Below are 12,920 nucleotides of genomic sequence, written 5' to 3' on the forward strand. Positions count from 1 at the left end.
ATACGTATACGTTGCCTTCCTGGGTTTCTCAAGTCCAATGCCGAGAACAGTACACATACGTAGAAAATGCTGTAGAGGTTTGCAGCAGCCACGCACGTGGTACGGGCACTTTCGATTTCCTAGGATGCACAACTATTCAACGGTGCAACGCCGGCACGTCGGCAAACGGTTTCCGTGACACGTGACCGTCAAGAAATGGGGTATATTCTTTTAGTTTTCGACGTCGGTCGTCATTCTAGGTAAGGTCCCGCTTGGATAGGCCTGCAGCTCATGTTTTATTGGAGCTCTGTCCCTTGCAACAAAAAAGAAATTTTGGGCGAGTCCTTCTAATTTCTGCGACAGAGGACACCTATAAGGTGGATTTGTGATGCCAGAAGGTCAATTAGAGGGCGAAACGATTGATTTTGAGCATCGGCTGCCATTTTTTGCTGAATTTGGTAGCAAGCTGAAACCACAGAAGAACGCCAACGTCAAAAGCGACATGCCTTCTATCGTCCCATCGATCCTCTACAACAGCAGAACGTCTACGGTCTGCATCCCGCGTCAAAAACGACATGCCTTTCATCGATACTCTTCAACAGCAAAACGTCTATTCTGCATTAGCTAACTAAAAATTAGCCCTAATTCATAGAGCTACTAGGTGGGCCTTTTTTTTTTGTATCCATGTCCATGCCTCTTAAACTACTTGTGCTAACCAATCCTACCTAATCTAGACTAATTTTTAGTCTAGTGAGGACACTTCCAATGCTATACGTATTAATTGTATAGACAGTACATATAGAAACCATGGGCCCAATAAATAATTCCTATCAATCATATTCATTCTTTCTCCATTTTCAACCAATCATTTCACTTTTTATCTTCTCATGTAGACATGGTTTCTAACTTAGACCCGGTTTCTATGATTTTTGCTCTCTCTTCAATAATTATCTTGCCACATCAGCAAGACATGGTTTCTAACTTAGACCCGGTTTCTATGATTTTTGCTCTCTCTTCAATAATTATCTTGCCACATCAGCAAAATGCTTAGATGACAGTATAATTAATATTCATAGAAACTATGATAGTACTACCTGCATTGAGAGTGCCCTAAGAGTATCTCCAACAATCGTCACCCAAAATACAAGACCCATTTGTCCTTTGGATAGCGCTACAGGTAAAAGTGTATTTTTAGTCTTCTCCAACAATAAAACCTAAAAGACAACACTCTCTGCAAATGGGTCTCGAAGAGAGAGGATACCCAAATTTAGGTTATACCCAAAATGGGTCTTCTGTTTGGGTACTCTGTTGGAGGCTATTGGGTTGGAGACCTATTTTGGGTTTGGGTTCCCAAATGGGTCTCCTATTGGAGACAGCCTAACAAGCTTTCTAATCGAACACCTAGATACTAAGACCTGACGTAACACCAGAAGTTAACACTCCCGATACAGAAAACAAGCTAGGAGTGTGCAGCTTAAGTTCTGAATGCTGACAATCCTCAGATATACTAAAAATATAAACCACCAAATCGCCATCACCAAGAGAGCTGTGGACAGCAACAAAAACAGCTTAACGAAACAACAAAAGATAAAACTTTCTTTCCAAGACTGGCTGCTTTATCAAGGTTTCAAGGTCTACTCAGAATCCGGTATCCAGACATCCTGAAGTCTTACAGTACAACGATTACTCCAGAAACACAACGAATAAAAACTGTCATTAACAATACTATTCGAAAGACCAAGATCCTGCTCTCAGAAGTATCGCACTACTCCCATGCTAATCGTCCTGCACTCCTGTAAGCCTGCACAAACACAGGAGAACTTATTAGCACACTCACTGTACTCACATGAGAACAGGAAATTATTACTTAGCTACTCAAATTGTGCATTGTTTCTATTTACATTTGACCTGAAATGGAAACACTTGATACATTCTACTGTAATGCATAATAGAATATATATAAGCGTTTTTTTTTACTCAGTAGTCGGTAGCAAGACTAATCATGTCAACAAAGCCAAGGAATCACGGTGTTTCACATTTCAATTAGATTCTCCCAATAAATTCAAAATTCTGGCAGCATGACAAGAATTGGACATGTGACTCCCTAATAGAAAGTTAGGATGGCAACTTGCCCCACAAATGATGTTTTCACTTAATCATGATTCCTCAACAGAAGCAGGAAAAATAAAATTTTATCAAGGAGATGAACTGCCAGCTAATCAGCTCCCTTAGGCGAAAATCAATCTATGTTATAAGCATCTGTCCATAATTGATCATGAGTAGGTTTTGTTTAAAAGATCCATATTGGGGGGTGGGGGGGAGACTGTCATGACTCTTGATTTAGAGAGAATCCGCCATACATCACATAGCTTGAACCACCATGTTTGCAGTATGGAAAGTTGCAAAAATGCAGTTCGGATAACAAAAATAGATCATGGGCCGGTACTATACAATGTACAATTATGTTTGCCTGGGTAATAGTTGAGTTGGACAATTAGACATGTTCTAGCGTAAATAGGTCCTAATAGTTGAGTTGGATGATTCGACGACGTGTTCCAGCATAAATAGGTCCCATATGTAGGACCCTGAGGATTCTGATTACTTGCATTGAGTAGTGAGGAATGATGAAGTCCAATACTTCCTCAGCAATTCAGACAAAAGCAAAAACTTTGCAACTTATACTAAATCTAAATAAATAACTCTGATGAGTTACAAACTGATACTAACTTGAGGCTGACATCCAAAACTGAGTTCACAATTCAACAATCAGTTGGAACCAATGACTTATATGATCAACTACTGCTACTGAAAAAGTGAACAGATGAAACTGCACTAATCCACTGCTCCAATAAGTATACTGCTAGATTTTCTCTTCTAATAAGTATACCTGACTCTGACCAAAGATCATGCAGGAGGTAGGTAAAATCCAGTTTACCCAGTTTCCACCTAATCGAATGATAGGCCACGAAAACAAAATTCACAACCATAGTGAACAAGCATACTCAGATCGGCCGAGATCTTATCATTCCCAGAGTCTCCGCACAACCCAATTTCACCCCTGAAAAGCGTGCACAGACTTCACACAAGAGCGCGCACCGCAGATCGGCAAACCACGACATCGCAACAAGCGGATCTAACGAACAGGGGGTGGGTAATGGAATATAGACACGAACCTAGCCGGAACCGACGATGATGTTGTTGATAGGGATGAAGATGAGCTTGACGAAGAAGCCGACGAAGCCCATGACGACGAACCCGATCGCCGTCCGCGCCGCCACCTTGGTGAACTCTGCAAGCCCCAGATCACACACAAACGCCGTCAGATCTGACGATGGAAGAACCAAAACAACTCGGATTCGAACAGGAGGCGGCGGAAGGAGGGATCCTTGCACGTACCCTTGCGGTCGGGCTTGTGGCAGCGCTTGACGAGGCGGACGCTGTCCTTGGCGAAGTCGCGGAGGGGATCCACCACGGAGTCGATGGCATCCATGGCGACGGGGCGAGACGCGGTCACGCGGGGGGTGGATATGGGTGTGGAAGGAAAGCAGACGCGAGAATGCGGTTTTTGCCTTTGGGAAGTTTTGCTTGTTTTCTTCTCCTTTCCAGATGGAAATGGGTGGCCCCTTTATACGTCTTCTGTATCGAAGAGCTACGTCGTTTCACAACTTTTGCTTGTACTGTTGTTCATTGTTCATCAGTTTGTTGAAGTTTTTGCCCGCATTTCCTTTCTGATCTGGTCTCTAGCGCTGCCGTGCTGGGATCTACTTCCTCACTCACAATGAGGCCTTGTTTAGGCCTTGTTTAGTTCCCAAAATTTTTTCAAGATTACCATCACATCAAATCTTGTGACATATGCATGAAGTATTAAATATAGATAAAAGATAACTAATTGCACAGTTTATCTGTAATTTACGAGACGAATCTTTTGAACCTAGTTAGTCCATGATTAGACAATATTTGTCAAATAAAAACAAAAATGCTACAATAGCAAAACTCAAAATTTTTCGCAAACTAAACAAAGCCTTAGTTCCCAAAAGGTATCCAAATTTTTAAAGATTCCTCGTCATATCGAATTTTACATTAAATATAAACAAAAACAAAAACAAATTACACAATTTGCCAAGCCTAATTAGTTCACGATTGGACAATATTTATCAAATACAAACGAAAGTGCTACAATACTCGAAACCAAAAAAAAATTGCCAACTGAACATAATGCAAATTTTGCTTTACGAGGATTCAAAAAAATTCTTAAATTTAGCTGAACTTCTAGAATAAATTATCTATATTCAGATCTCTAGTTAAATTTTATCATGAAAATAAATCACATGATCGATCTACATATCACAAATATCAATACTTTCATATTTGTATTTGGTCAAAATTAAAAATTTTTGATTCCGTGGGACGTGAGATTTAAATTATTTGTGAGACAGAGGTAGTAAGATCAGGAGTTGTCGAATATATATTCAACAATATCATACAGATAAATAGTGGATGGTAACAACATTATTTCCTTCAATTGTTATAGTATCAACAACATAAACGCATACACAGTTTTATATTATACTAAGCATTCACACAGTTCGACTAATTAGTGGTCAAAGCTTACATACTGCTAAACTGCCTAATCGACGTGAAAGGAAAGGAACTCATTCTTTGAGCAATAAATGCAGACTAAAGCTTTGTATCCCCTGTAGAAATGACATGAACAGATCAGCAGGAGGATGCAAATCCCTTAATCCCAAATGGTTCGGGTCTAACACTTCAATTAGAACGGCACAAACTAAAACAGACCTAAAAAAGCACCATTGGCTAATGGTACACACTTACAAGCATGAGGGCGGCAACGAGCCGAGATGGTTGTAACTCATAATAATACAACATCACAGTTCACAGAACACAAAATACATAAACAGGAACAAAATAATCCAATATATGCACCCAGGCCAATGTGAGGAAATCATTGAGGCCTTGTTTGGATGTTGTCGGATTCGCCTCAATCCACATGTGTTGGAGTGAATTAGGGTGGAATTTAGTTCCAGTTTCACTCCAACCCGCCTCAACACATGTGGATTGATGTGAATCTGACTACATCCAAACAAGGCCTGAGGCGTTGAAAATTTCACGTATTTTGAAGTGACCAGAGTAACAACGTTAAGAGTTTCACCCATCATCACACAGCAAAACAATAAAATATATCATGCGAGGCAAAGGGATGCAAAATATAAAGTGAAAGCCATGGGAATTTCCTCTTATCACTCTACAATTGATTCAGCTTTCAGGACACCGGAGGAGTCAGTAGTTCCAGTTTATTTAAGCTATGGATCAAGGGGATAGTAGTAAGCCTACGCTCAGCTATGTACCTAACACTAATGCCAACAAAATAGCATGGCATTAGGGGAGCATCTGGGTTTCTACAAATTGTGTGGGAACCCAGAGACACCCCTCTACCCCTCTGACAAGTGGGAGCCATGTGTCGAATGAGTTAAAAATTCTATCAAGCAAACAATGCTTGCTCCAGTTGCAGTTTCGAGCAATCAATCAGCTAGCATTTACTTCCTAGCTCACAGCCCTTCATCAGTTTATATACCAGCTATGACATGAGCACACAGGCTCTCACTTGTGTGTTCGAATGGTCTCTATTCTCACCAGCTATAGCAACGCAGTCATGCTTTTATTGGGCATCAATACCATCCTGCTCAAAAAATTTTGAGGTTATTCTTCGGCGCAGTCCATGTTCAGAACCATCATGATTCATGCTGGGGGTTCCATTACTGTCATTTTCTTGCCCACAGCTGTTACTTTTTGTGTGCAAAATTGCAAGGCCATTTTCATCAAGGTGGTCGGACGCTCTTATTTGGAACGAAGATCCATTTGTCGTACAATCTGAAACCATTTCCTCTGCACCCTCTGGCATTACTGCAGCACCATTAGATTTTGTATCCATTGAAATGTCAGAGCTTGTGCCTAGGGCAATGGATTCCCTGCGATGCCTTGTAAGGAAACCAGGAGACAAGCCACCTATAGAAGATGAGTGGTTACTTGACTTACTTTTTCCATTCCCAAAGGATGATGATGCACCATTACTAAATGGCAAGCCATCATCTGCTTTGACTGAAATTCCTCTGGAACTAGACCTTCCAAGGAAGCCCCGAGGTAAAAATGACATGTCCCCTTGGTAAGCTTTAGGTTTCCCATTGCTTGTCCTACTGCAATTGTTGTTGCTGTCTGATAGTACTTTGTAAGGTCTTGGCTCAAAGCCATGAGAAACAAAAGGCACATCTCCCTTGTCTGCATCCAAGGAATCATTGCGAGATTGTGCATCACCATTAACTGCATAGCAATTGCCATTACTGGATGTCGCGAGTGTATCTCCATTGCACTTTTCACTTCCAGAGTTGGCAAGAATTCCTTGCTCTAGACTGCTGAGATGTCCATTGCAATAGCCATTTAACTTTCGAGGAGAACCAGCACTATCCTCTTCTGCAAAGGAAGACCTTTTTCTTGAGGGCTTATCAAAAAAACCAGAGGAAAATGATGGTTTCGGTTCTCCTGACATCCCATTTGCAGTTGGAATTTCTGAGTTATTATTCGGCCTCCCAACTGAATCATCTAAGACAACTTCGGCAGCAGCTTCGGTATCAAGATCCATATAGTCAACTGAATCAATACATGGGGCAGGCACCTCGCATTGCTCTGCAAAGGAATGTTCTGAAGATGCTTTGCATGTGGAGCTGCCAAACTGCACAGAGCTCATCGTAATACGACCACCTTCTAAAGGAGGGCCAAGTTGCACCTCGCATTGCTCTGCAAAGGAATCTGGAGCTCTAGTATCTTCAAGAACATGTGAACCTGGTATATGTAGATTTTCATTGCTAATGAATTTGTCATCTTCAATGCTTGTACATAGATCCAAGTCTGACTCCTGGTCCTTAATATCCATTTCATGCAAAGATCCATTATTGGATTCACAATCCTGTCGTAACGGATCTTCTGTAGTCTTCAAAGATGATTCACAGTTTAATGTTGCATCTGCTAGTATCATGTGGCTTTGTCCATTTGAAGGGAGCAATTTGCACTGTTGTTGCTGTTTCACAGACTCATCAACTGTAACAAGTGGCTTGGGACGAGCTGTTCTCCTGCAGAGTCAAACGGAAATGTAAGTTTGTCAGCTCTTCAGTCCAAACAGCTGACAAGTACTAGTTAAATATATAAGAAAAAAAATGGATTCAATGGAGAAAACGTGTAAATTTTAGAAGAAGAACAATAGTGTCCCAAAGGGGTGAAGATTAAACAATTATGATAGGCATTTAGTTGTTTGGCTGAAATCAAAAGAACCAATAGTAAACATAGGGAAAGCAGGTTGAGCAATGTGCTTGTCACACTGTGCATTATCACAGTTGATCGTTCATACAGCAGGGTTTAGGTTGGTTCAATATATTTCCCATTGGCCACATATGTTCTATATCTTTCACCTCCCAGAACAGGCAATATGGATCTTTTTCCAGTCAGTACAATTATATTTGGTTGACGATGACAAAACCAAGCACACAATCCTGGAAGTACCAGTACAAATGCAAAAGAATAGCAAGAATGTCCATATGATCAGATCAAGCAAAAATTGACAAATAGATTTGGATTCTCGTGAGGTACAACATAAGCGAGCACTGCACCCACCCCACATGAAAAAAGAGACAGACGATGATATAGCAGCATCAAAATCATTGGAACAGCAATTACCTGCTATATAAAAGCATATAAGCGCCTTGAGCATGTACTTCCTCCTCATCAACAACCATAACCTACATATAAAAAGAAGCAAGCTGGTACAATGGTGTTTATAACAGATTATGTGCCGTAACAATACAAATGTTAACGATATATACCTTGCAGTCATCAATTTTATACCACCTTCCTTGATAACCTTTGATATAGCATATATAGTGCCCAAAAAATGACGCATTCAGCATATCCAGATGAACAACCACAGCATAGAGATCATACAGGTCACTTCCATCAGTGCAACTCGTGTATGGTGTCAGATCTAACTCCATAGGGAATGTAACTCTCTTATTCAGTTTCCCAAATCTACCACTCTGTTACAGGCACATAAAAGTTTGTTATTTGAAGTTGTTATAATGCAATCATATAACTTCGCTGATACAGTTCTAACAAACTGATGTTGTAACCTGGAATCTTTTGAGAGTGATAGTAAGTATATTTGGAGCTTGATGAACTGAAAGATGCTTCCGTGCTTTCACATAGTCGTTGCATCTGCATAAATGAATGTTTAATACTTTGATCCAAACGAAGTCTACAAACTGAAACCACATGCTACCTCTGATCCCAAATATAGGTCCATTTGGACTTGGACAGAAGGATTTAGGTGAGGGTATAATGAATATTAGCCATCAATCATTTCTACAGTTAAGATAGGTGGCAATTTTCATTGATTAGGGTGCATTTAAGTAGGGGCAGGCATGGGAAAATAAGGCAAAAGATTGCATTGGAGTTATAATTGAACTTATATTTGGATTGGGGGAAGTACATGCAACTGGACAAAATACAGGTGGTCTTGATGTGAATTTATAATTACGCTCCACAAATTATGGCAGATGGGGAGATGACATATTTTCCTGCTCCTCTAGTAAAAGTTACAGGACTTAAGGTAATTCCAGAAATATGTGATAATTTAATTATTTCAGGATTAAATAACCAGCACTAACAATTTATTACAAAATTAATAATATGAATAGCTACCAACTCACGTAGGCTTTAGAATACACTAGTGTTTGACTTCTAGTTATTTACGTCCATGCATTTGCAAGACATTCAAATATGCATACATGATATAAATTTGTGTGCTGTACTGATCATTAGAAAAAATAAACTAGGTAATCCCAGCATGCATTCAAATTAAATTGGTTCATAAATGTGGCTAGAAAATATGTAGGAAGTGCATATGTATAGATACTTGAAATAAGCACTTGCACAAAGCCACACTTACCCATCACATTTGTACTTATTATCCCCATCAAGCCACTCGATAGCAGTGAACTGATCCAAGCATTTTTCCAATGATTCGGCATCACCTTGAATTTCAACAGTCAAATCCATCATATTATCATAGCGGTTTGAGACCATTCCACATGCAGTGCATTGAACCTGCACACATCTGATTAAAGCACAGACAAAAGAAAACCAAATACATATTTAAAATGGTTGAAGTGGAAACATAAGAAACCTGTGACTGCAGCCGCCCACCAAATATGTGCTGAATAATGGTTGTCTCTTGGGTGCTAAGATCTACAGCCTTCTCACCTCCATATTCATCAAGGCAAGCAGATTGCATCTTATCAATTGCAAACCTGCAAAAATATAAATAACAGCACAATGAATTGAAGACAATCCAATAGGGAGCCATCCATGTAAAGTTGTAAACTAAGCAAAGAATACTAGTAATTCACCTCATGAATTCATGAGCATCCTCTTGCCTACCAAAGCCAAGATTGCCACCAATATTTGGCAGATGAGAAAGAATGTTTGTAGGAGCAAATGGGTGCAAACTCCCACTAGCTCTGTGAATATGACATTGCAGCTCACATAAAAAACACCAATCTTCATGTCTCATAGAACCTGAAGAGTAGAAATGAACAATTTTAAGCAAACAACAAGGTGTCATCAAAGCATGCATATTATAGACAATCACATACATTCCCTGCTATGGTCCTTTCCTAATAGATAGGACACAAGCGGTCTCGTGCATGAGAGACATTGTAAAACCACGTTAGCAAAGCAACTGCACAGGGGAAAAAAAGAGGATTTATCATGTGTATTTAAGAGGCATGTGTGAAGCAAACATAAGATAATATAAAGCATTATTATGTTGTACCTGTTGCCACAGTTCATAAGCCCACAAGGTACGAAATCAAATTCCTTCCAGTTGTACAACTTTAAAAATTCATCATAAGGAAAGAGAACCTGACCCTGTGTATGGGAGAGAAACAAAAATGGTTGCAGATACATGAAAAGTTAAAACACATACAGATTTTAGGTTAAAAGAGTATACCTTGCTTATCTTTTTACAGGCAGGCACCAATGAGATGCGACCGAAACCTGATGTTTTTTTATTGTTGGCCTCACCTCCACTGGATAACTTGTCAGCAGGATCCAATGATTTCATTTGTTTGCACTTGAATTTGTGATCACTTTGCCAATGATTTGTCTGGCATTCTTGGGAACTGAAGAAGAGAGCAAATGATGAGATTAATGTCTGAGTGCATCATAACAGCATTGTGACCAAAAAAACGACCGGGTTCTGTGACAATGTCTTTGATTGGAAAAAAACAACAACAAATGGACTCCAAGCATAAATGGGACAGGTTTTATAATAATGACAATAAAAGGTGCAGATTCTTGTGAAAATAAACACAACCAACATTACATCGGAGTCCACAGATTCATGCCACAGCATAGTAAGGCAGCAAGAATATTTGTTTCTCTATAATCCATTCGACAGCTTATGAATCCAATCAATCAATTTCGAGAATAAACAACCAACAGCAATATCCTGCTTAGCAAGGGGGTTACTAATTTCAAGCGCATACAAACCAACAACACGGAAACACATCCAAACACAAAGAGAGGCTAAATCTCCTCCTATCCAGCACAAGAAAATCTCATTCAAAACAGCAAGCAAGCACGAGAAACTTTACCATGCCCTATCTCCCGTGAAAACGCCATCACTAGAACAGCAAATTGCAGAAAACCCACAAGAACCACGCATTTGACAGGACCAGAAAATGCGTGAATAATGGGCAACGCAATGACCCACCCGAAACACCAATTCTCCAAGAAACTAACCCACGATTGTAAACATTAGATTTCATAAGCAGGAGCAGCAGAGCGAAGGTCAAGAACCGTGCAAGATCCCGGCAGCACGATTGTCCGCCCCAGCCACACAAATCACACAGCAGAAGCGACAAATTCCGCTGGGAACTCGGCAAGATCACATGCGGCGCATTGTACCAGTACAATTCACAAGGCGGAATACTAGGTAGGAGACAGAGACGCACGCACCAGTACCGCACGCGCTTGCACCGAGAGCACTTCTTGGAGGCGACGCCACCACACGCGGCGCAGGGCCCCATGAGGTCCGCCGCGGCGGCCCCCTGCTCCTGCGGGTTACCCATCGGGTCGTGGTGGTGATCGTCGTAGGAGGCGGCGAACCCCGCGGCGTCGACGACGAAGTAGCGCGAGGCGGCGCGGCGCACGGCGACGACGGCCGCGGAGAAGAGCACGAGGCCGACGACGGCCGCCTGAATCACCGCCGAGAAGTCCAGTCCCAGGCCCGCGCCACCGCCTCCGGCGCCGCCACCCAGCATCTAATATAGCCGGCCCCTAGGGTTAGGGTTCCGCGCCCGGCGTCCGGCACCGACCATCCGAGCCCAACCACACTGCGAGCCGCCCGGACGGACACAGGTGAGGTGTCACAAACAGGCCCCTAGCGCGGACCGAGTCCGAACGAATCCAACTGGTCCCGCCGCACCGCCCGCGCCGCACTCCCTCCCGCTAGCCGGAGCCGGAAGGGACACTGCCGCTGGTGCGCTTTTCTCTCCAATTGGGCTCGCCGCGGTACAGTCACTGACGCGTGGGGACGGGGCAGGTGGGGCCGGAATGGCAGTGGGAGAAGGGGCCGAGCGAGTCAACGCCGCGGTCGCGGAAACGGCGGGGGAAGCGAGGCGTGTTTTGTTTTCCTCGGCTACGCGTCCATGAATGAAGCACGGAAAAGCCTACTATTAGGAAATGTTGCCGATCGGGTGGCTTCGGTTGCTTTCAGAAAGGGAGAGCGAAGACGAGCGAGTCTTCCAGCCACATCTATCTGGTGACAGTCTGACAGAATATTTCCTTTTCGTTTCTCAAGGGAAATATTTCCTATGATAGATTACTCCGTAGCTATGAAAACATATACTATACTGGAAAAACATTTCTCCTTTGACCATGTTTTCTTCCAAAAATAATCCACGCTATCTATTGTTTTTTTTTTTTGACAATACTCCTTCCATGCTGTAAATACATTTTCAAATATAATGTATTCTAGATGACCAAACTAAGTTTTGCATTAAATACTTTCCATATCAATCAATCATTATCATATTGGCGACAGTGTCTGATTATGAAACAAAATGATGGTACATGTGTCTTTTATGTTCTCGGTTAATTTATCTTAAAAATCATAAAATATACTATATTACACGATACAGGGAGTAAGCATGAGATTGTATCGTTAAGAAGGAATAGAGATTTTTTTTTTTTTACATTCAAGGGGTGGCATTGTCGGCTTTATTATAATTATAGTATAGAGGTTATATTTAAATGAATAACTTAGCACCACGCTACCTAACGGCCTAGATACCTCCTCAACCGAGCTCCCGGTTATCTCAGCTTCAATCTAACGATATGCTCCCATCTTGATGATCTGAAACAACTCAACGATCGTGGCTGGTGAGTCATCAAAGCATCTCGCATTTTGCTCTTTCCATACCTACCAAGAGATCAACGTGAACAGCGAGTCTAAACCCTTCCATTGTTGGGCATTGCGTGGTGCACGCAGGCAACGCCATCGGGTTAGTGTTGATGAAAATCTAGGCGAAAGAAAGAGGCAAGTTAGTGTTCAACGTTGAAGCTTGGTCACAAAGGAAACACCGGTCCCTTACATCTAGTCCATGCCGCACATGGCTATCCAATGTCCAACGCAAAGAGCAAGCCATAGAAAGATCCTCTAGAAACTAGCTAAGACAATAAAACTTATGGGAAGTCGGCATTGCCACAGAGCAATAGTAGATTTGTAGATGGCCACCAATCTCTCTGCATTCGGTGTCAACCCTCTGAAGACCACATCACGAGCTTCCAGCAGGTAGCACAAGAGGAAGAAACAT

The 12,920-nt window shown here is 41.7% G+C and overlaps 2 protein-coding genes across 2 annotated transcripts; both read right to left on the reverse strand.

Moving 5' to 3' along the window:
• On the reverse strand, positions 1,549 to 3,594 carry LOC8069358 (protein transport protein Sec61 subunit gamma). Its single transcript, XM_002438730.2, has 3 exons — positions 3,376 to 3,594; positions 3,153 to 3,268; positions 1,549 to 1,780 (listed from the first exon to the last, which is right to left on the reverse strand). Exons 1-2 carry the CDS (start codon positions 3,467 to 3,469, stop codon positions 3,153 to 3,155), a joined length of 210 nt encoding a protein of 69 aa, XP_002438775.1. The 5' UTR covers positions 3,470 to 3,594; the 3' UTR covers positions 1,549 to 1,780.
• Positions 5,112 to 11,784, reverse strand: LOC8069359 (ubiquitin carboxyl-terminal hydrolase 18). Its single transcript, XM_021449484.1, has 11 exons — positions 11,062 to 11,784; positions 10,052 to 10,223; positions 9,875 to 9,969; positions 9,696 to 9,781; positions 9,450 to 9,618; positions 9,227 to 9,350; positions 8,990 to 9,147; positions 8,172 to 8,256; positions 7,869 to 8,078; positions 7,723 to 7,784; positions 5,112 to 7,121 (listed from the first exon to the last, which is right to left on the reverse strand). The coding sequence occupies exons 1-11, from the start codon at positions 11,364 to 11,366 to the stop codon at positions 5,657 to 5,659; spliced, it is 2,931 nt and encodes a 976-aa protein (XP_021305159.1). The 5' UTR covers positions 11,367 to 11,784; the 3' UTR covers positions 5,112 to 5,656.

The sequence above is a fragment of the Sorghum bicolor genome, chromosome 10 (assembly GCF_000003195.3).
Source record: "Sorghum bicolor cultivar BTx623 chromosome 10, Sorghum_bicolor_NCBIv3, whole genome shotgun sequence".
Lineage (NCBI taxonomy): Eukaryota > Viridiplantae > Streptophyta > Magnoliopsida > Poales > Poaceae > Sorghum > Sorghum bicolor.